This window comes from Danio rerio, chromosome 4, assembly GCF_049306965.1.
Source record: "Danio rerio strain Tuebingen ecotype United States chromosome 4, GRCz12tu, whole genome shotgun sequence".
Classification (NCBI taxonomy): Eukaryota; Metazoa; Chordata; class Actinopteri; order Cypriniformes; family Danionidae; genus Danio; species Danio rerio.
The window spans coordinates 29,960,939-29,986,116 of NC_133179.1; the positions used below are offsets into that span (position 1 = coordinate 29,960,939).

Sequence of the window (25,178 nt, forward strand, 5' to 3'; positions counted from 1 at the left end):
TATGTACTGTCAAAATGTTTAAACATGGTTTTGTTTGTTGATGATGCTAAATTACAGGATAGTGTTCAGGAAACAATTTGGATCATCGTCTGAATACTATGGTAAATGAACTGATGGTTATGATAATCGGCGTTCACAGAATTTAAGGAAAGCAAAGTAAAATACAAGGAAAAGGAAAATAAAAGTAACACTTTAATGGATTCAAATTAATTAATTTCATTTTCTTCCTCTTATTCGGGGCTGGGTCACGGGGCCAGCAGTGTTAAAAAAGATGCCATGTCGTTCCCAGGCCAGTCGAGAGACAGTTTCTCCAGCATGTCCTGGGTCTTCCCAGAGGCCTCCTCCCGGTGGGACATGCCTGAAACACTTCCCTAGGTAGGCGTCGAGGAGGCTTCTAAAACAGATGGCCAAGCCACCTTAGCTGACTTATAAGTGTTCATAAATAAATAATGGAAACCACATATTAATCATATAAAAATAAAAATGTTCAAAGAAATTGCGAAACAAAACATACACTAAATGGAAAAAAAAACTGGCTTATTGTGTAGAGGTGTGTGGTCACACATATAAAAGCATTATAAAATCAGTATACATACTACAAAAAAAAAGCAGTAAGACTTGTTAAAACTGCTGATTATAAACCTACAAACTAATTGTTTATCGATTTGTATGCTTTAATATTGTTTTGGTTGATTTTGATAAGTTGTTTTGTCTACAGTGCAGATCATTTACAAGTTACTTCAAAATAGTATTGTAGTATAATAGAAAGTTGGTATAATAGGAATATACATAATCTGTTAAGAAGATTAAGGGCAAGAACTAATGTGAAACAAGAGATGTAAAACTTTTAAAGGAGTACATTTGTGGAACACATTTGCTGATGAATTAAAATGTTGTAATTCACTTGAAAATTAAACGAAATGAACACACATAAGGTGATTATTAGATGAATCAATATTAAAAACTGGGAATGTAAAACTGTGTAGTCACAATATTGTAGTAATCATTTATGTTTTGAATTATTTCAATAGATTTGAGATATGTTTAATATAATGTTTAATCTATCTATCTATCTATCTATCTATCTATCTATCTGTCTGTCTGTCTGTCTGTCTGTCTGTCTGTCTGTCTGTCTGTCTGTCTGTCCGTCTGTCCGTCCGTCCGTCCGTCCGTCCATCCATCCATCCATCCATCCATCCATCCATCCATTCATCCATCCATCCATCCATCCATCCATCCATCTATACAGTTTAAGTCAGAATTATTAGCCCCCTGAATGATTAGCCCCCCTGTTTATTTTTTTCCCCAATTTCTGTTTAACGAAGAGAAGATTTTTTTCAACACATTTCTAATCATAATAGTTTTAATAACTCATTTCTAATAACTGATTAATTTTTTTCTTTGCCATGATGACCGTAAATAATATTTGATTAGATAATATTAATAATTCTGACTTGTTTGAAAAAGAAATGAAAATCAGAAAATAAACAATAAAGATACAAATTGAGAGAGCATTTATTTTTACAGCTTCAATTTCCGTCCAGTGTCTCAACACAAAATAAATACAACTAACAAAAATCCAGTGTCTTTTTGATATGAGAATTGATTTAAAAACACCTGCAAATTCTCTTTCACCGCGGCTTCTTTGGAATATGAATTATGAACCGACATCTGATTGCAAAACAGAACATTCATTGCAATTTCCTTGAGTCTAAGAGCCATGTCTTTACTGTATTAATTTCAGTGTTGAACAAACAATCTAACTGTGTTTTTAATGCACTTTTAAGTCTAGTGTTTTGGGACAAACAGCACCAGAAAAAATACAAATTAATCCGCAAATCAAGTACAAAACATCTGTGATCTAACCACATAAAAATCCTGCATTAAATGTTATTAAAAATGTTTTTCAATATACAAATATGCCACATAATATTACAAATTCACAACAACAAGTTATATACAATTAATTACAAGAGGAAGATATTAGTTAAGAGACAGATCTCCTCTATGAGGACGGGCCGAGCAGGGCACTTGGTGAAAATTTCAGCATTCTGTGATTTACGTTTCATAATCGTAAAAAAAGTCTCTACACAGTTCCAGCCTTGTGTGAATAGTGTGCACATTTTCTTTAAGAAGCACTAGTGGTGAAGTTCTTATTACGTAAGTAAGTAGTCTTATTACGCGTCTCTCGAAATCCACTTTAAAGGCACTCAGTTAGAGTGTGTCGCTCGGCATTCTGGGAGTGGTTGTAGTCCTACGTTTATCATTTTGGCACAGCTTCCATAAAGTCTTGCGTATTTCAATACATTCCCTTTATTTTCTATTATCAGTTCGTTAAACAGCCAGACGTCTGCAGTAATACTGTTCTCCAATGGAGCCTGGAGAGCAAGGTGCACCTACGGAGGGCTCTTTGGGTAATTCGACTTGGCTTCCCACATTCCTCCCGCAGTTCAGACTGGTATTCCTCCTTCACGAGGGCAGAGGTTCCTTGGGTTTCCTGCTGGGTCAGATTGATGTTTCATTACTGCCGCTGTGGTGAGCAGAAAGAGAGAGAAAAGGGAAGGAGGATACATGCGGGTTAGGAGGGTGTTTGGGCTGAAATGCAGGCAAAGTACAGCAGCCGCATGCCACGTGAACGACAGGTGCAAAACAAAACGTTCTTTGCTTCCGTATGCATGCGCCAACAGACACAAAGAGCTAAACAGAATCAGAAGGGTTGGGTTTCAAAAACATGCAAAAAGAAATAAAACAAACTCTGAAAATCACGTCATGTTTTTGACTGTTTGGCGCCATCTTGTGGATGAATAGCACACAGGTTAGTGTATGCTCCATTCAGCCTTTTTATTTATGTTAACATTGCAAAGAGCTGAACAGAATCAGAAGTTTTAGGTTTCAAAAACATGCAAAAAGTGCAATACGTGATTCTGATTTGCAAAAAAAGTTTGTAACTTTTTGATTTAGTGGCTAATTTGTATTCATTTATACAATCTCATTTGTAGATTTGAAATTCGTACACTTTTGCTCATCCCCCAATGAGTAGGTTTAGGGGTGGTGTTTGAGCACACACTTCCTTTTAAAAATGATATCAATTCATACAAATTAGCCACTTTTCTGATAATACATAAAATAGTTACGTTTCCTTATGAGATCAGGCTTATTATTTCCAGATAACAACCGCTAAAACTAACAATACAAGCTCACTTCAAATCACTGTAAAGTAAATAAATGTTCATATGCTTGTCTGTGATGACGCTGTTTATTTTACAGTTTAGCGTCACCTTTTGACTTAATAAAATACACAGGTTAGTGTATGATCCATTCTGCCATTTTTATTTATGTTCGCTTTCCAAAGAGCTGCACAGAAGCAGACGCTTTAGCAAAAATAAATGTAAGTTTGTTACGTGACTTGTTCTGATTCTGATTGGTCAGTCAGGGCATTCCAATCTCAAGACAGTTTGTAACTTTTTGATTTAGTGGCTAATTGGTATTCATTCATATGATCACATGTGCACATTTTAAATTTGTACACTATTTGCTTATCCCCCAATAAGAGGTAGGTTTAGGGCTGGTGTTTGAGCACACATTTTGTATCAACTCAAATTAGCCACCTTTCTGATAATACATAAAATAGTTACGTTTTCTTATGAGATCGGGCTGGTTATTCCCTGATAACAACCGCTAAAACTAACAATACAAGCTCACTTCAAATTATCTTAATCATCAATTAATATTTTCAAATTCATATTTATATGCTTGTCGGTCATGACACTGTTTATTTTTTTCTGTTTGGCGCCATCTTGTGACTAAATAAACACACATGTTAGTGTATGCTCCATTCAGCAATTCTCATTTCTATTCACTTTGCATTTAATTACCAATGAATAAACTATTCTGACTGATTTTAAATTTACCAATATAATAAGCTGGCATAAAGTACATACAGGTGGTTGTTTTCACAGAATAAACCTCTTTAGGTTAAAATTTGGGGTAATCATGTATCTCTATGCATTTTATTACCGAATTATGCTTTTGATTTTGAATTCATTACTAAAAATAAACCATAAAAAAAGGGTAGGTTTGGGTGAAGAAAGGTAGAACACATAAAAAAAAGTCTTACTCAGAGTCTGACTGGTTTCCTCCATTAACAGTGGCTGATTTTAGATTCATGGCCATGCCGTTCAGATGTTCTCGTGGAGGAACCGGTGGCCGAGGGGGCTTAATCAGGACATTGTGTCCATTGCCCCCATCATTAGAGGTTATAGAGGGTGCTCTGGAAGAAATGGTTGGGGGATTGTAGTCTGATAATTTTTCCCGAAGTTTGTTTTTCATATTTTTGTCTGTCAATGGAGGAGGATATGTGATCTTATTCTTCAGAATACCTGGGAGAAGAAAGTACATGGGAATATTAGGTCACATGTGAAATGTATGACTGTGAAACTGACTGCTCATTAAAGTCTCTGTGCATTATTAAAAAAATCAAATAAAACCTGCAAATGTGATTTTTATTTAAGATTAAGTTACTTTAAAGAGCCCATATTATGGGTTTTTGAAAATTCCCCTCCATGTAGTGTGTAACACAGCTCTAAGTGAAGTGAAGTATCCAGCTAAGGCTTAAATCTGTAAGAATACAGTGTTTAAAACGGTTGATTCATCTATAAAAGAGTCGACTCATAGTGCTTCAAACGAGTCGCCTTGATACCGACTCATTAGGTGTTCCGCCATGACGTACGAACGAAACCAAGTTATTCACGTGCACGCGCAAACCCGGGAGATTTCAAACCTGAAGCCCCGCCCTCTGACGCAGAAACCCAGACACACACGCACACCCACACACCCACAAACACACGCACACCCACAAACACACGCACACAAACATGCCGGTCGATTGAAGTCACACTGCAGATGGACATTATATTGAGTCTCTACCCAAAGATGAAACCTCAGCATTATAACCAAGCAGTTGGAAACTTCTGGAAGCTACATGCTACAAAGAATACTTCATCTGAGTTTGTTAAAGGAAGGATCAGTAAAGAGTAACTGATGGACGTCAGGATGGGTTTCTTCCAATTCTCAAGTGTAAGTACATGCGGTTAAAGTTGTTGCCTCGTTTACTCTAGCTTGCAAATGTATTTAGTTGTGATTTGTTACTTGTAACCGCTTGTACTGTATCAGGTTAACTGGATATTTTATCTTATCGCGTGCAAAGTCACGTTAAAAACGCGACGCGTGCTGTTTGTTTATGGAGCTCCGTGCTAGAGTTCTGCTCCCGCGATTTATTCGGAAATTTATTCCCGCGCCGCAGAAATCTGGCGCGGGGACAGCCGCGGGAATAAATTTCCGAATAAATCGCGGGAGCGGTCGGTAACGGGTTTAATTTGGGACGGGAGCGGGCTGTCTAGCAATATCACAGATATTGCTATGCGAATTAGAAAGAGAGAGTCTGCGTGGTGCTTGTGTGTGTGTTAGTGCGCACGCGCGCGTATGAGAGAGAGAGAGAGAGAGAGAGAGAGAGAGAGAGAGAGAGAGAACGAACGAACGAACGAACGAACGAACGAACGAACGAGCTTTGTGCTGTGTGTGTGTGTTTAAACCTAAACAGACAGCTTGGCTGTCTGGACTGTATACTGGGTGATTTTTGGTTGTGTTCTCCGCTCCGGGCCGGGGACCGGGCGCGGCGGGCAGAAAACGGAGCGGGTTTTCAGGCTAAAACCTGGCGGGTGCGGGCGGAAGCGGGAGCGTTGTCATCCGGAGGTGTGTGTGTGTTTTTGTGTGTGTGTGTGTGTGTGGTATGGCGAGTACACGACTGTCTCCTTCGTTCGGTTATCCGTGGCACTATCCACTCGCCATAGTGTGGCAGCTAAAATCCACGTTTAAATTGCTGATTAGCTATTGGCCATTTCCCTCTCTGACTGAAGGCAGTCGACCAATCGCGACAGACTGTCATCGGTCCAATCAGCGCAGATTAGCTCCGCGCTAAGGAGGGGTTTGGGAACAAATGAATCACTGGACGATTCATACAGGAGTCGCTGGGATAATTAGCTAAAAATAAATGCAGATTATAAGACCATGAAAGTGTTTTTTGACCTTGCATGCATATTAGACTGTTGTTGGAGACCCTTACAACCAGGATATGACCCTATTTCATGTATAATATGGGCTCTTTAATAACATTAAATTCTCATGAAATCAAGAGAAGGAAAAAAAAAACATTAACTGAAATAATAAACCCAGTATGTAACCCAGTATCAACTAGATGCTATGAAAACATTTTTACATTTTCTTTCGTTACACTTGATGTACAAAAATATCAAGAAAAAAAGAATAAACAACAAATAGAATAAATAATAATAAGTATATCAGTAATACTAATAATAAACTGTTTTAAATAAAAAAAACCCGACTAATACAAATACAAGACACTCATCAAAATCAGACTGAAAATATGACAAAAAATTGTCATTCTAATTAAAATATTATATAAAATATTTATTTAAAATCAGATATTTTTTTCTGACTACTTTTTTAAACGATTCTTTTTCAGGTAGTTGATAAGGGGGATTTTTTAAACTGAACTAAAATAAATTCAACCAAAATATTTATAATAATAAAATTAATACTATTTATGAATTAATAATAATAATAATAATAATAATAATAATAACAACAACAACAGTAATAATAATAATAATAATAATAATAATAATAATAATAATAATAATAATAATAATAATAATATTAATACTATTAATGAATAAATAATGCTAATAATAATAATAATAAATAAAATAATAATAATATTATTATTGATTATTAATAATAATAATAATAACAATATTAATAATAATAATATAATGAATAAATAAATACTACTACTACCACTACTAATATTAATGAAGAAATAATAATAAAAACATAATAATATAATGAATAAATAAATACTACTACTACTAATATTAATGAAGAAATAATAATAATAATAATAATAATAATAATAAGTATAATAATAATAATTATTAATAAATAAATACTACTACTACTAATAATAATATTATTGATAAAAAAATAATAATAATAAACTGTACAGATATTAAAACAGTAAAAGAATAACGAATAAAATGATCAAATCTTTACAAATAATTAAAAAATTAAAATAAAAATTCAATGAAATTAAAAATACAATCTTTTTGCGGTTTCTTTATTTATAAAGGATTGAGGAAATGTATGTTTTTCTTATCATGATGGTTATTAATAGCAGTAATGAAACTAAAGTACTCTTACCCTTCCTCTGTTCAGGCTGGTGGTTGCTGTTGGCTTGTATGGCTGGTGTTGGCTGTTCCTTGTCCTGAGTGCTCTCTCCTATGTGATTGAGTTTATTTTCTTGATGGAGCTCCACGTTAACTTTGGTCTCCACTCTCAGCCTCTCTGCTCCTCCAGGATCTTCACTATCACTGGCTGTCATGGCTTCAGTCGGCCAGTACGGCTTCACGTGATTAGACACTGTGTCCACTAAAAGAAGAGGTACGTGTTATTTGACATTTCAGTAACAAAAATTTTAATTTTAAAGGGATAGTTCTTCCAAAACATTCTGCCTCATGTGGTTTCAAACCTTTGAATTTCTTTTGTCTGTGGAACATAAAAGAAGATATTTAGAAAAATGCTGTGTGATAATTTCAGTTTACTTCTATAGTAGGTAAAAAATGCTATGGACGTCAGTGGGTATATACTGACAAAAAGAGCAAATCTCATTCAGCCAATATCTTAGAAATGACCAGTTATAGATGAAAGCCTTACATATTTAAACAATCAGACAATGATAAAGATGAAGAGGTTACAGCTTCCAGAACATAAACCCTATGAAGACTTGAAAAGATGATGGACTTCAAGGACAATGCACAAACTTAATACACATCATTGGGAATTTATTACACACATAGACATTACCCTTTTATGTGAAGGACAATATATACTGTACAACTGCATGTTAACTATGTTTGTTACATGGCTGTCTGGAATACTTGATTCTGATTGGACAGTCGCGACATTCCAAGGTATGTTATTCCGAGACAACAAACGATAGTTTGACCATCAGTGAATATGTTCACATCGGTATATTTACATCCACATTCAGATTTATGCAATGTTTTCACGCAACGGTTTTTGACTGTTTGGTGTCATTTTGTGAATGAATAATACTTAGGTTAGTATATGCTCCATTCAGCCAGTTTCGTTTGTCAGCTTTAAATTTTTGACTGTTTAGTGCAATCTTGTGTCTAAATAATGCACAGGTTAGTGTGTACATCATTCTGCTTGTTTTAACTTCTGTCAACTTTGCATTTAATTAAAGAATTTCTAAGCTATTAAGGCTCAGGATAAATCGACATAGCTCACGTCTCAGTGAAAACTCTTAAAATTAAAAATGATATTTTTCTGGGTATGAAATTAGAAGAACTAAGTTTTGATATTGACCTTAGAAACAGTTCAGTGTCAGAAACAGTGTTTATCTCTGACCATTGTAGATAATGCAGCAGCATCATTGATGGTAAAATGTAATAGATTACTTTCTACTGTACATCACATTTTTTTCCATGTAGTTGCAGAGTAACCTTATTAAAACACAGAATTTTCAAGAAGTTACATGTATCATGTACTTCCTATAGTAATTATAATTATGCTTAATTACATGCAACTAAACCTAAACCGCATCCTAACCCTAACCACATGCAATTAATATTTTTCAGTAGTGAAATGAAAAGTTTCATTGTAACAAGGAAACTTTCAAATAATATGACTAAAAAACGTGATTGGGTTGCTTTTTTCACATTTTCTAATGGATTCAATGAGCTATAGACACAGCAAGTGTATTTCAGCCACCGATAAAAGGTTGTATGTTCTGGCGAAAGCTTGATGTGACTAGTTTTTTAAGGTTCTTTTTATAGCATTGACAATGTAATTTAATCAAAATTTAGTGCATTTAATAGACCTAAGCAGTAATTTATTTGTTCGAGTGGCAGAGAAGGTAAAAGTCAGTTTAAACGCAAGCACAGAAAATCCATCAAAAATACTGTGGTAAAATACATTATTATATTTTAATATTTCTTTTTGTCCAATGTGAAACACACGTTATATCATATCCCAATCAGGCAGTAATTTTACAACAAAGCAGATTTAAACAAGGCGACTTTATAATAGCGTAACAGTTCAATGAAAGTATTTGAGCTGTCTTATTCAGAATTAAAATTCCCCTTATAATATTTTAACACTATAATGTTCACGATTGTCCCATTTAATGTATTTGCAAGGAAAATACCTTCTTTTGTGCCCTTTGGAGTGCTGTGTAGCGGTTGTCTCTCATTATTCCACTTAGGCTGCATGTCGATGTCTTCATCCTCGCTGTCAGATGAGTGTGAGGAAGCGTATGAGCTGCTGTGTTCATCCACTGAGAGCTCGCTGTCTGAATCGGAGTCTGAAAACACAAACCTTCATGTTAATATTACATTACATTGCATTTATCAACATGCTTAGTAGCTAACAAATATAGATGTCAAACTACAAATGTCTGCATCTGGATAAAAGGAGATAAAGTGATATTAAAATACAAAACCCAAATTTTTACATATGTATTCATATTTACTTGTATTAGATATAAATATTTAATTTATCTACTTGTACTAAACATTAAAGTATCCCAGAATTCTCTTTACCCAGACTCTAAACATATATCAGTGTTGTCTTAGTAGCACTTTTCTTACCGTCTGCTTTAGTGCCGTTACGGAAGAGTGAGCCATCAATGTCTGTGAGTCCGGCTTTAGCGTTTCCAGAAACACTGGGCTTCTGACCCAATTCATCCCTGTGTAGGAGTCAAAGGAGGAGGATGAGAGAGAGAGATACAGCACACATGCGAAATGCATGACCTCTAGTTGCCACTAGATTCCAGTGGGAAAAAACTAAATGAATGAGAAATGACCCATCTCATCCTAACTGGCTCAAATTCTTCTCATTTAGCTTCATAAAGTACAGTTACGTGTAACCTATTAATTGTGATTATTCCAATAACACATGCAAATTTTGAAATTGTTTTTATTTTAATTTACTAGTTTTAATAGTTTTATTGTTATTACATTTTTATATGTATTTAACTTCAATTCATGGCTGTTTTAGTTTAGTTTTAGTAACTTTATTTATTTTAGTACTTTAGTAAAACTACAGAGAAATAATTTACTAATACTTACATTTAATTTAACTACAGCCTTATTTATATGACCATTTTGTATATGTTTTAGCATTGTTTTGGTTAATTTTCATTTAGTTCATTTTATGTATTTTGCATGCCAGGTCAGTAGTTTTTAAAAGTATAAATATTCTTCACTGGCGGTATTGTATATTTGGGTAATTGAATTTGATATATTATTAATATAGATTATAATATTAAGCTGTGAAAAGCTAAGTTTCGCCCATCGCTACTATGAGTCGTAATTATTTATTAATAATATCACAAGTGTGCTAATAACAGTGTGCTAATTAGCTATGTTAATAACAAAACTTGCAGGGTCTTGCAGGGTCTGTTCCCATATGAAATATTAAACATCATTATATGAATCCTGTCAGGCCTTATTTATCAAACGAACAGAATACTCTCATTTGAACACATAACTTGGGATAGACATGAGTGGAAGCTACGATTAAATTTCATGTTTGATCTCAGCTACAATGTGCGCAATATTTGTCAGTTAGCATGAAGGTCATCTTTACATGCTAAAAAGCTAATAACTAAAATGAAGTTTAATGAGCGAAAATTGAGAATTATGTGCGTGTTGTAATATTTCATTACAAAGGCTATATATCAGGCTATACTATTGGTTTACTTACAAATTGAATTGTTCGAAATGTGGTTAACGGTTGTTTTAGTGTGAGATCACTTTCATTAACATTAAAAAACAAACATTAAATAAATAATTAACATTATGGGAAGGGAGAGGTCAATTAGCCGTGCTTATGTGGTGCGCATTAACTGTCAAGATTTTTCAATATTTATTAATACTATAGAATTGTCTGCATATGAATGTTTTATAAACTGCATGTGATCTTTGTCTTAAGTTGATTTTTGCACTCGCGGATCAATATATAAAGCCAAATGACAAGTGCTTTGAAAACCGCTAATAAAACAGAGCATGTACAGATATCACATGGTTGCATTCTGTTAACACAATAAAAAAATTAGTTACATTTTATTTTAAGGTGACGTTACTGAGTGTACCTATTCAATAACTACTTAGTATTATAGTCATATTAATTAATTACATGCACTTACTCTATGGTTGGGGTTAGAATAGGGGTTGTGTTTAGGGTTCATTTACATGTATTTATACATAATTTATTGCAATTACCATATTAATAATAACTAAGTCACCTTAAATTAAAGTGTTACCGAAAAATAATCTCATGCATGCATATACATTTGTATATATTGTTGCAAAGCAGAAGCCATGCACTTTTGCTCATGCACCTAAAAAGAGAAAAGTCATTTCAATAAGATAAAAAGAGTGAGTGAAAACAGTCAAGTAGAAAAGTGAAATGTTTCACAAAGAGTAGCAGCGTGCCCAGCATTAGCATGTTACCTGTGAGTGTAAGTAAAGTAGCTGCTGTGACTCTTGGCTGACCTGACTGTGCTCTCTAAAGACACCGTAGACTCTCCAATGGCCGAGCGGAACAGCGCTCCATCCTCCATATACGTGTTATTACAGTTCAGCGTTCGCTACACACAGAGAAAGAGCACAGTACTGTGAATCAAGTTTACAAATGCCAGATTACTTCAAAGAAAATGTTTCCCTTTGATCGCCAATGATGTGAAATTGCTTTTTTATTGCATGCAAATGACTTAATTAACAGGGCTTAGCGATAAACTGACATACACTGAGTGCATCAGTTTCCGCTTTGTCTTTTTTTTCAGTACTAATATCCAAACATTTGAAATAATGTCAAAATTATAAGGCCATTTTTTTATATTTCCCACCTGCTGTTTAATTGGGATTTTTGTTAATGTATTTTTAAACATGATAGTTTTAATAACTAATTTCTAATAACTAAAATTTCTTTTGTCTTCGCTATGATGACAGTACATAATATTTCAATTGTTATTTTGTGAGATACTAGTTTTCAGCTTAAAGTGCTTAAAGTGATTAATTAATCAAATAAAAGAAAAAAAAAAGTTCCTAAGGGGGCTAATAATATTGACCCAACAAATGATTTGAAACAAAAAAAATCTCAAAACTACAAAATAGAAGAACTGGCCCAGCCGGGACTCCAACCAGTGACATTCTTGCTTTGAGACGACCGTGATAACTACAATACTAAATACTAAAGTATTCCAGAATTCTCTTTACCCAGACTTTAAGCATATATCATTGTTTTCTTAGAAGTGTTTTTCTTACAGTCAACAAATTATTAAAACAAAATAATCTCAAAACTGCTAAATAAAAAAATTGAACTATTCCCCCTGTGGACAAAAAATATTAGAGGAAATACTGTGAAATTTGCCTGGCTCTGAAATGTTTGAAAAAGAATTTAAATGCATATTAATTTAATAATATATAGATGAAAAATAATAATTTAACTGTACGTTAACTTTAGAAGCAAATAAATTATTTATATATTGAGTTATATATTGAGTAAATAAATTACTTTCTATATTGAGTTGTGCTTATTTATTTAGGTTTATAAGATAGATTTTGAATCCTTATCATCATTTATTATGTTTAAAACAACACATATCTACCAGTGGGATTCAAATAATTTAAAAACCAAAAATCAAATGAAATTTTAGCCCACTAGCAGATTTGTCTTTAACATTATGTGATATATATTTGTGATATATAATAATAATCAATAATATAATTATTTCGATTTTTTCTTTCTCAGAATATCGCAAGTAAATGTAACCTGAATTTAAGAATGCTATATATTTGCACTAGAAAACAAGAAAGTTATGTTTTTGCAATGAAAACCCATACATATATCGATATCTAATAATTTACATGTGTTCCAACAACTTACCGTCAGTAGGGTTGTGCGTGTGGTGCTGGATTCATCCGGTAATTGTTTCTTTCCAGTGAAAACGTTCTTTAGATTTTTCCTCACCTCTTTATTGAACACAATATGGAAGAAGAAAATGAATACGCCCTGAAAAACAAAAATGAGCAATAGAATTCCATCAGTATTTATTTTTATTTTATACACTACTGCACTATGGGAAACACCCATACAATCTTTCATTCACACACATACACTACGGCCAATTTAGCTTACTCAATTCACCTCCTCAAACTCCACACAGAACTGACCCAGCTGGGGCTCAAACCAGTGATTTTTTTTTACTGTGAGGCGACAGTGCTACTCACTGAGCCATTCATGCTAATATGTTATATTCAAATGTGATTACATATTGATCTTGCATTATGTGCTTTTGTTTAATGTTTATAACTTTTCATATTGATTGCATTCTATTTTTATTTTATATTTTATTTTTAAGGTTTTGTCTTCAGTGATTCCAGAAATGTAACTTATTTTAGTTAGTTGCCAAGGTTACATGCAAAAATATTTATTTTACAAGACTAGATGTCTAAAGCAGTATCAACATTCAGTATGTTGACCATGAAGTGTATTTAGAAAAGATTCTATTTTAATCAGAACAGGAAGGAACATGTTTTAGTTTTTCATCAAACTGACAAATCTGCAGATTGTGTTGGTGCATCCCAGTTGCTCTAATATGTGTATTTGTATTGATTTTTGACAATTTGCCCGCTTAGACATCATGGCTTGTATATTATTATACTAATATTTTATTAGTGTGTACAGCCACATTAGCATTACTGCACCAATGGTATATGTTAACAGCATCTTTAGCTTTAGTCACCAATAACAAGCCAGAAAACCTGTCGATGTATTAAATGTATCCTATAATCTGCATTGTAGTTGACTGCCATATTCCAGAATGCAGACACATAAAGTCTGTTTAGTGATTTGATATATGTTCAAGCTTATCATGAGCAGTGATGTATTTCTTAATAGAAATGGTATTTAGAAACAGTGCGATGTTTACCTGCAGACAGCTGAAGATGGCAAACAGGTAGTGGAAAGTCATGACGTCACTGTTAACAGCCATTAAACCCAACAGCCAGGTGGCGCTGATAAGCAAGAGGAGCAGGAAGGCCATCCGCAGAGCTGGACTGAAGAACACACACAGGCAAATAAACCGCAGTAAGAACCAGGGATCTCATTTATCAACATGGGGTACCCACAAAACAAGGGCCAAATGTGCGAATGACACATTCCATGCAAAAGTTTTGACCTCGAATCTTGAAAGGAGAATGTGTGTAGATTTAAGCAAACTCTTTGTAAGCACTGATTTAATTTAACCACCGTAAATCATCAAATGAGCCATGATTATTAATACATATATTTAATTTTTTTTCTGCTGTATGTTCACTTTTAGAAATATTTCGAAGCAAATTTTATAAATCAGACCCCAGAACATCAAATGTCCACAGTAAATGCTTCAAATAAAAACTTTAAAATGTCTTACGTGACTCCTGACTTCTCATAGGAGCGTTGTCTACGGCCACATGATGCCTTTGCCGCCATCACAAAGATAACAATGTTGACCTGTTAAAAAGATGGTTTACAGTTGCGTTAATGTGGATAGAGAGAACGTTAAAAGGATAGTTCATTCAAAATTAAAAAAAATTTACTCTCCCATACTAGTGGTTTTAAACTTTTATGAGTTTCTTGATTCTGTTGAAATGTTACAACTGACTTCCAAAGTAGAGAAAACAAATACTATGGAAGTTAAAGGTTAAAATAACATCTTTTACGTTTAATAGAAAAAAGAAACTCAAACAGTGACAAGCGAATAATGAGTAAATGATGGCAACTTTATCAGTTTTCTTACTTTAAATCAGGAGTGTCCAGGAGTGGCCGGTGTCCTCCATAGTTTAGCTCCAGATTCCTTTGACAGGTGTGTTTAATTGGGGTTGGAACTAAAATATGCAGGACACTGCCCCTCCAGGGCCGAATTTGTGCACCCCTGCTTTAAATGGTTCAGTAAATAACTGCTGGATGGACTCACCAGTACCACCACAGCGATGGGTCCAGCAAAACTCCAGATGAGGGTGTCGTGGACGGACAGCCAGCAGAAGTCAGGGTTGCCATATCCTTGCGGATCCAAACCCACAGCCAGACCTGATGTGATGCAAATATTAATATGACTTGTTATTCAAAAAGCAGGATTGTTATCGTTATCTTTAAAAAGCAGGATTTTCTGTTATAAGTTAGGATAAAGTAACTATCATCCAAGTCCTTGATTGCCAGGGCCCTGTTATGGCATTACCTGGGTATTCTGAGAAAATTCTAGGGCGTTTTTAAAAGTTTCTATGCATTCAATATTCTTTTTAACATCGTATTAACTTTTTAAATGTAAAACACTTTCTTGAGTGTTTAATTGTGCTTCTAAAAGACTATTAGCCCTCATTGATTTTTTTTCTCATCTTTTTCACAAGTGAGGTTTAACATATAGCATGGATATTTTCACAGTGTTTACTAAAATAGTTGATCTTTTGGAAAGTATTCATTATGTTTGGTTGGCAGGAATAAAAACAGATGAATTAAGGTTGTAATTACCCTTAAGATTTTTTTCCCCAATTAGCTGCAGAACTTGCCTAATTAACTTAAGTAAAAATGTTGCTGTCAACATTGCAATAAATTAGATGATAAACTATTGTTCACAAATATGGTGAAAACATCGTTATTACCATCTCACGCATATGATCACACCAGTGTGATTAGAAAGTTCTGATGGTGTGCGCTGAGGCCCAGTAAGAGGCGTGCAGTGCTTGTCATAAATCACAATTTATGATGAGAAGTTAACGAAAAGTATCCTCAGCTGTATCCCATCTATACTTTACCAACCTGCAGGAGAGGGTGAAGTCTAGATGGGATACAGCTGAGAATACTAACGTCAATATAATATAATAATTTTTGTGACACTGTACAACAAGGTTTTTACATTACACAATGGGTTGGGAGTTGAGGTAGGGTTAGATGCTAATAAAATATAATTAATGTGTAATTTAATAAATAATACAAATAATTCTTGTTAACTTCTGACAAAATATATGTTCAATCACATATTTGAGAATCGGACTATCAGAGATTTCACAATATAAATTTGTTAATATTTACAAAAAAAAAGAAAAAGAAACAAAATATGATATGTACATAGATCACTGTGGCTGGTGCGTCACATGATAAACTAGATGCGCCGCCATGGGAACTTTAGGACACAACAGACTCTAAGTAACTGTCACAAAAACTCATGCAGCAGGGTCAACTGGAGTATTTAAAACTCACGCGTGCAAGGGTTAAAACAGCTCTAAAGCAGCGGTTCTCAAACTTTTTTCATCAAGTGCCACCTCAGAAAAATATTGTCTCTCCAAGTACCACCATAATGAGCTGTATTGAAATACAGTAGCGTGGTAAGCCCAGTAAAGCAGCTACAGCTCTGCACAGTTCTAAAACGTGGTAGATTAATTTCTATTATTAAGAATATTTTTTTATTGTCTGCCATTTTAAACATTATAAATAGTCTAAACATTAACATTGTTCTGTGCTTATATGTAAAAAAAAACAAGCAAACTAAAAACTTCAACATTTAAATTAAAATGTGCTTTTAAAAGTTAAAAATGGTAGGTTAATGTTTTTAAAAAGTAAAAAGAAAAGTGCTGTACTTAAATGTAAATTATTAACATACAGTAGCCAATTCATCAACTTATGCAAATGTTGCCTGGACCTCAGAAATATAGGCTATTTGTCACAAAATAACTAATATTATATGTCATATTCATATATAAATCATTTTTGATAAATTTCTAAATACTTTATTTATAAATATGGCATAATAATAGCATGTACATATGACACATTTGATATCTACGCGTACCACTAAAAGGAAGCCCGCATACCACTTGTGGTACACGTACCACAGTTTGAGAACCACTGCTCTAAAGTATGAGGGTCTTGCTATTGTGGTTGGTTGGTTTCCACCTTCTAATTAAAGTCTTCTAAAGTGTTTTTAAACCGATTATTGTTCAATGTGTTTATGTGATTTTCACAACTGCTTCAAATTTTTGTGCTAACCAGTGTTTAATTAACATCACAACCAGGGTTTTTAGTTATTACATTTGAAATGGACAAAGAACCTCTGCAAAGTGCATGTCAAATCTTATCACACGGGTACTTTTATTTAAAAACTAGTTTTGCTCTGTGGAGCACAATATTAGACCCAAAGCAAACTTTTTCTATACAGAAGCAAAATTTGAGGTATCATATCTGCAGTATGAACATAACAGGATGAGTTACCGGAGTGAAATTTGTTCAAATCCCAAACCCATAGCATGAGCCCTGAATTACAGAACGCCGTAAAGAAAGCAGGCAGCCATTCATTGAGCTGGGAGGAGTCAGGACAGTCCTATTATCTGCAGATAAGGGGCTTTTTGCCATGCTTTGAGCATTTGCCAGTGAGGAAAGTGACACCCATTATAGACAGCAAGAGCCATCAGAGAGAAAAAAACAGAAAAAGAAAGGAGCAAGAGAGAGAGAGCTAGTAATATGAAGACGGTGGCGTCCTGTCTCGTTCCCACAGGGATCACACACGCACACACACTATCCAAAACAAGGGGCGAGTCCAAGCATGACAGCATAAATATGGTTATGTGGTGGTTTACAAACATTTTGTATATAATCTATTAAGGAAATTCATGAGCTGAAGGTGTGTATCTTGTATATGCTGGGCATGAGCATACAAATACCAACATGTAAAGGTGTTGGGCGTTGGGTGGATATGAAATAGTAATTAGTGAACAGACTGGAGAGGGTGTGTTTGTGTGTGTCTGACCTGTAATAATAGCAGGTATCCCCCAGCCGATGGCGTAGTAGAAGCGCATGTGTCCGTGGTTGATGTTTCGGACTTCGGTGAGCATGCGGTAAATGTGCAAACCCTCCACAAACGTCCAGGCAAATGTGCACATGTAGAAGTAGTGCAGGAGGATGGCTATTACTGTACACACAAACTAGAGAGAGAAAAAAGATGAATAAGGAGACTTAGCAGTCAACAAAAAAATCTTCCTAAAATAAAACAAAATTAAAAAAGTAAAAAAAAAATACATGAATATAATACAAATAATAATTAAAATAAAAGGGTATTTGGTCTGTAAATAAAATAAAATAAACCTTGTCTTTTCCATTATGTATCTTTGTTGCACTAAAACATTTTTTATATATATAAAACAGAAGAATACACAACAAATACTACTTAAATGTTTATGCATTTAAATGTATAAACTTTAAATCAATAACAGAAATCTTCATGAAATAAAATTAAATATAAAAAAAATATATAAAAAATACATGCAAAAATAAATAAAAAATGCTAAGTTAATTAAAATTAAATTAAAGGGTATTTGGTCTGTAAATAACATAAAAAGCATGTTCTGTTACATTTTATTTCTTTATTTTCTGTTGCATTTTTATTCTTTATTTTTTCTTACAAAATAGGTACCAGGCAGTATGTCAAGTATAATAAAGTATAATAGCTATAAATAAATAAGTTAACACTTCAAATAAGAAATCTTTATGAATATTCAATAATATATATATATATATAATATAATATATATTAAGAGTAATGTGTGGGTTTCTTTTTTTGTAAATATCCTAGTTTTGCACTTAAATATCCATACTTGTAGGGAAAAAAACTATGGTCACTAATTATGTCCAACATAGATCAGACAATTTATTTGTAATAATAACACTTTTATGAAGTAAGATTAAAAAGTGATACTAAAATGTTCTAATCAAGATGCCATTTGTTGTTATCTACTGTTGGCCCCGAGAAACAGCATCTACACTGTGCTTAACATCTACCTTGTTTTACACCTAATATAAACAGTAGGGTTTTATACCAGAACGTTTACTTGACAGGCTGTGAAATCATCCACTTAGTACAGAAGAGTAGATATCCTAACCTTCTCTACAGAGCTAAACCTAAACAGTGCGTCCAACATGTAGCCAGACGTCACATTTATTAAAATAATGTGAGAGTGTGTTGGTATAACTCTGAGCCAACCCCAGAACTAACAGAGACCAGTTACAGCATGGAAAAATAAAGTTTTGCTGGAATATAGTCTGGATTTTATAGGTACCATATACTGCTCTGATTTAATAATTTAAAGTGTTCTCTGATGACAATGTAGTAGGTATGTGGCTTAGGTAAGTTTAAAAAAAAATCTTTGTTTTATTTGCTCAAATATTACCCCATAAAAACGCAGAATGAGAAGGTCCATATTGACCTTATTTGGAAAGGTTGTAAATATTGAGCTCTGCTCTGTTGTGCTTGCTACAGTACTTTTTCACAAACATACACAAACACAACAATGGAGTAGAACGTTACATTCTAAAATAAACCTCCAGGCAGAATAACTTTGAATAAAATATATAGGCTAAATTATAATGCTAATTAAACTTAACAAAAGAGATGCTGCTTAATGACATTAAAGCTGCTGAGGCTAGCTTTAAATCAGCTGCATTTCCCATTTTCAAAATAAGAGTGCCACATATTTATTGTAGGTTTAATATAAATATTAATAAACTTTAAAAATACAACAATCCTATGCGCTCCCTATGTTTTGGCTAGTGATCTTTGTGGCTCAACATGACTGCTCACCATGTCCGGATGACGTAGAACATAACTTAACATGCAACAGTTTGTTTTGTGTTCGGATTGGCCTGTTTTCCACTGGTAGAACTTACATGAGAACAAGGAAACATTGGTGTTTGAGGCTGATGGAATGGCCATTTGCGTATAGTGACCTCTTATTATTTGACTATGTCTAGGTATACACAGATTTTCTTTATAGGGCACCTTTAAAACTTCATAATTTCATTAACAGCATTTTTGTGTGGCTTTGCAAACACGTTTTAATGGATTAAACTCCTGCTGTTTCAAAAGCTTAAAAAAGAATCTGCAGGATTTGTCAAAAAATAATACTGTAAGACGTTATGCAGTGAATGCCACCCAACAAACAGAAAACAGAGACAGGAAGATGGTGTCAAACCACATAGAAATGGATTTAAAGCATTGAAGCTCGGGGATTGAATGTCAAATAACCCAAAATAAAAGCCACCTCACAGTAATCGTAGCCATTTGCCAAAGTAACCTCAACTCACAACTATATCCAGCTGTTAATTACAGACTTAACAAAGCAATTAGTGGAATCTAAGAATGAGAATCTCAATTCTGGATATTGCAGAGACTCTCCACAAAACCACATTTAAGATCAAAACTCTCACTTGTGATTTATCATGATGAAAGATTCAAACCATCTTGTAATTTCATGTGTGGTCTTCGGAGTTTCTTCTCACTTGCATTTGTACATGCTTTTGCAGTATTTCCATTATTTTACAGAGAGCTTTCATGTTTTTTGATTGTCTGGTTCACATCCAAATTTAGTTGAACTATGGTGCATTGGCATGATCATAGTGAGGACTTTTTATTCTGACGATAAGCAACAACAGTAAACGAGAAAATGCAAAAAAGAAAAAAAAATGGATACCCCACTTGCTTGTTTAATGATAATGACTATGTATGTGGCTTAGGTAAGTAATATTGTTTTGTATCTTTGTTGCATATGCTCATTTATTACCCCCATTAAAAAAAGGCAGAATCAGAAGGTCCTTATTGACCTTATTTGGAAAGGTTGTAAATATTGAGCTTTAACTTGCACGCATTAATTGATCACCATAAGAATAGCAATGAGAGCTTGCAAAATAAACATTGTAAATGTTGATTTCAAGCAGACTTTAAAGAACCATTACAGAGTGAAATATCTGTGTCTATTTACAACTAAAGCTAAAAAAAATTCCAAAACAAAACAAAAAAAGGACATGCTGCCTAAATCAGTGTTCCTCAACCACATTCCTGGAGGACCACCAACACTGCATGCTTTGGATGTCTCCTTTGTCTGTCTCACCCATTACAGGTCTTTCAGTCTCTGCTAATGAGCTAATGATCTAAATCAGGTGTGTTTGGTTAAGGAGACACAGAAAATTTGCAGTGCCGGTGGTCCTTCATGAACGTGGTTGAGAAACACTGGCCTAAATAATATTCAAAAAAGGCAAGTACTGTATCCCAAATCATCGTTTTTATAAAGTAAGTATTGCAAGGTTACACAGATGCGCTAATATTAAGAGTGAAAATATGAATGTAGATCTTTTGTGTGCAATAAAACTGTGCGGACGAGTTCCTCACCGGGTTGTCGGTTTGGTTGATACCGATAAGGAAGACCAGCTCGGAGAAGAACAAGGCAGCCACCAGGTTCTTGTGGATGCTGTGGAGGTTGGAGCGCAGTTTGTGTAATATAGCCAGTAGAATGAAGGTGATAAAGAGGGCCAGCAGAGAGGCAGAGACCGTGGTGTAGGTGACAATCTTCAGAGGAAGAACATCACCATGCTGGACAAGAACAAGATAAAGTTGTAGAAATTCAATTTAAAGACAAAGTTAACCCAAACTAATGATAAATCTGTCACTATTTACTTTCATTTATTTAGTCTCGTGTAATAAAAACACATATGATTTCATATTTAAAAAATCATTGGTAACACTTTAGTTTAGGTCACAATTCATGCTATTAACAAACACTACTAGCTACTACTAATTAGCTGTTTAATAATAGTAAGTTAGAAGTTGAGTTTAGGTTTTGGTTAGTATTAGGTATACAGAATAAGATACTTTATAACTACTAATGGACAGTTAATATCTCAATAATAGGCAGGTAATTTAAACCAGTAGTAAATGGCATGAATTGTGACCTAAACTAAGGTTTTTTTTTGAAGATTATAGTAGTAACGGATAACAGACTTTTCATCTTTGAGCTATTTTCTTTGAGCTATTTTGAAAAAAATATGGCTGTTTTGTACCTCTCTTTTGGAGATGTCCATAAGGACGGCAAAGCTGGTCATGTGATTGCACTGGCAGCTAATGTGAGTGTGGTTTCTGGAGATGATGTCACATCCTTTGGATGACCAAGCGCCTGCTCCACCAACACTGACACAGAGAAAAATATCAAACTGGTGTTAATTATGTGCAAATCAGCTACTTAAAGGGATAGTTCACCCAAAAATGGAAATTACCTCATTATTTTGTCTACCTTCTGTGTTTTTAAACATTTTTGAGTGAAAAAAGAGGTATTTTTGAAGAAAGCTGGTTGAAAACTTAATATGGAAGTCAATTGGTCCCAGTAACCAGCATTTTTTAAAAATATATTGTTTGGAAACAGAAGAAAGAAACTCAAACAGGTTTTGAAGAAATGAAGGATGAGTAAATGATGACAGAATTGTTTTTTGGGTGAACTGCCCCTTTAAACTGATTTCTGAAATGTTTGTTTTGTTAGTTTCATAACTGAAAAATAAAAAGTGAATTATTGTTTAGGACTCACGTGATGGAGTGGTTCCAGAAGACGCACACTGGTTTGGTTCTCTCCTCGGTCTCCAGAAGGTTATAGTCCAGTGTGATTGGTCGCTCCAGAGGAATGTGCAATGGCTGACCTTCACTGTACACAGTTGCGCTCACGATGGGAGTGTTAATGACTGGGCGATTGGGCACCCTGTGGAAAAAAAAAACACAAACTTTCTCAGCATGGCAACAGAGTGGCTGTGGAATGCCACCAAGACTAAATATTTGGACAAGCACTATACAGATGAACAAGCGCTCTGTACCGGAGGCTGCGGCGGTCAGGGTCGTAGTGCTCTGGTAGAAACTGGCCTAGAGTTTTATAGATGATGACTGAAGCCACAGGAAATGGAGGAATGGTCTCAACATGCCTTTTTCTCTTGTTTGTAGCCTGCTTCTCCTCTTCATCAGAGTTGATCTGAAATTCTGGATCATCTGTAGGTGAAACTAGCGGAACAAGAGTGTTCATGTGCAAAATGTGACATTTCTGCATCCGGCTATTTTTAAATTTGATGACTCGATACTACAGAAAAGCACAGATTATTATTATTTTTTTAATGCTAGCAACTATTGACAAGCTAGCTTGTAGTCTATAATTAGCCTAGCACTGCTTATCATATAAATGAGTACACCCCATTTTGAAAATGTATATTTTTTATCCATTTTTCAGTGAATATCGATCAGATATTTTGGTGCATTTGAACAAAACAGGTTTATTAAAGAGATATATTTATCAAATCCTATTTTAGTCACTAAAGCTCTTTAGAAATAGAAAAATAAAAAATGACAAACTACAAAATTTCAACAAAAGTTTATACATTTTTTGGTTTCTCTTAGTTTTTGCTCTTTTTAAATTTTTTCTTAAATATTTTTCTCCAACATAAATATTTGGGTTTTAAAAAACTAATTTTAAGTATGAATTATATTTCCTAAATAATCACTGTAGCACATATCTGTTCATACTTCAACACATTTAATATATGGGGTTTATGCACATTTTAACTACTAAAATTCAAGGAATTTCCATGATTTTTCTAAAACTTTCAGGTAAATATTCATGACCTATTGTTTCATGTAATGTCTGTGTACATGCGGTAAATAAGAAAAATTGCACATTCAGATTGATTACAGCATATCAAAAACATTTGAATCTATGTAGATTATATTTATTTTTTTATCTCGAAAACTAGTTTTTTTATCTCTAAAACTAGTTTAGTTTTTAGAAAGCATCTGGTAGCCTGTCAAAATATTTTTAAAATACTGGCTTGTGTTTTCACAAGACTTATATGAATAGCACAAATTAGCCTTAAGCACCCACAGTATCCTACCCGTTTCAGAGATTATTTTTGGACACGACACTTAAAATGTATCAGGAATTATGATGAATGTAAATGAAAGAGAAGCGAAGCTGACACTGTGAGTTGCTTTTTTACCCCACACAGAGAGTGTCACGTGAAGAGAGGGGCCAGGAAATTGTATTTAAAATTTACCCAATATTATAACCTCAAATATCATTTTTTTTCCCCTGATCTCATGCCGCCCTACTTTAAGCACAGTCTGAGGGGCTTTTCTACCTCCTTTTTCCCCAATGTATCTTATTTTCCATCTTTCCTATGCTACCTCTCGACTGACCTGTCTTCCCCTGAAATGTATGATGTTTGTGTATGGTCAGAGCATTCCAATTTCACTGCATGTGACAGTGTTTGCCAAATCAAAGCTTTTTTTATAAGTTCATCAAAGTTTTCTCTTACTGTATATAGGGAATCCCTAAAGGCACATTTTGATAGTAAATGAATGGATGTGAGGAAAGACATTTGCATTTTCTTTCAAAATTGTTGTAATCCCCTTTACATTTACTCGCCATTTTAAGACCTTTTTAATATAATAAGAGATTCTGTTTAATGATATTTTACAAGAAATGCTACATTTCTATAGCAAACAAAGTTTTTGTGGGGAAAACTCAAAGATTTTTTTAGTGATTAATTATATACGAGAGTGAACACAAATGTATTGAAATATAATATTTTTTCTGATGTATTTTATATTATCATGTCCAATTTAGGAGATATTTATTACAGAAATTCCAAATTCAATGTCTTTTTGTTGCCATATTGTAAGTTTTACCTTTATGCTCTGATGATTTGAAGCTGAATTCTGGGAAAAGTACAGAAGACTTGAGGTCTTTGGGACACTCCTGGTCAGTAGTTTGGAAATTGGGTACTTTTGTTGCATCTGGATAAGTGACCAAGTAATCCACTGCAAAAACTGTCAAAAAAAAAGGTTAATAAAGAACCTTTCAAAACCATGCTTAAAACTACATTGAAGTTCTACGCAAGATACTTTTAGCAATGCTCACCCATATTCTCTGTTACGATGATGAAGGGTTTCAGGTAAGTCTTCCTCATGTTCTGAGCCAGAGTGTTGGCATATTCCTCAAAGTGTTTGAGCAGATTTGCCGTGCCCCCTTCTGTTCTCTGTATCTGATCCCAGTGCTCTTTATTACTGGCATCCAGGATTGCGCTGCCAGCCTTTACTAGGTTCTACAGCATTCAGAAACATATTTCAGGGTCAAATTCTGGACATTTGAGAGCCATTAGAAGTCTGAATCTGTTCCAAGGCTAGA

General features: G+C 34.1%; 1 protein-coding gene across 8 annotated transcripts in view; it reads right to left on the reverse strand.

Moving 5' to 3' along the window:
* Positions 1 to 1,497: 1,497 nt before the first annotated feature.
* celsr1a (cadherin EGF LAG seven-pass G-type receptor 1a) overlaps positions 1,498 to 25,178 on the reverse strand; it is a 141,741-nt gene continuing 118,060 nt past the window's right edge. For 2 of the 8 annotated variants that reach the window (XM_073947235.1, XM_009300461.5), the window contains 17 exons: positions 24,912 to 25,095; positions 24,680 to 24,820; positions 22,822 to 23,002; positions 22,542 to 22,709; positions 22,024 to 22,150; positions 21,356 to 21,556; positions 17,945 to 18,119; positions 15,122 to 15,234; positions 14,579 to 14,658; positions 14,096 to 14,222; positions 13,051 to 13,176; positions 11,658 to 11,752; positions 9,750 to 9,847; positions 9,308 to 9,463; positions 7,279 to 7,506; positions 4,118 to 4,379; positions 1,498 to 2,497 (listed from right to left, as the gene is read on the reverse strand). In XM_073947235.1, the coding sequence (XP_073803336.1) occupies positions 2,470 to 2,497; positions 4,118 to 4,379; positions 7,279 to 7,506; positions 9,308 to 9,463; positions 9,750 to 9,847; positions 11,658 to 11,752; positions 13,051 to 13,176; positions 14,096 to 14,222; positions 14,579 to 14,658; positions 15,122 to 15,234; positions 17,945 to 18,119; positions 21,356 to 21,556; positions 22,024 to 22,150; positions 22,542 to 22,709; positions 22,822 to 23,002; positions 24,680 to 24,820; positions 24,912 to 25,095 (2,490 nt within the window). In that variant the 3' untranslated portion in view covers positions 1,498 to 2,469. Of the gene's footprint in view, positions 2,531 to 4,117; positions 4,380 to 7,278; positions 7,507 to 9,307; positions 9,464 to 9,749; positions 9,848 to 11,615; positions 11,753 to 13,050; positions 13,177 to 14,095; positions 14,223 to 14,578; positions 14,659 to 15,121; positions 15,235 to 17,944; positions 18,120 to 21,355; positions 21,557 to 22,023; positions 22,151 to 22,541; positions 22,710 to 22,821; positions 23,003 to 24,679; positions 24,821 to 24,911; positions 25,096 to 25,178 lie in introns of all 8 variants that reach the window. The other 6 variants (XM_073947236.1, XM_073947233.1, XM_009300462.5 and 3 more) reach the window with 3 other exon arrangements.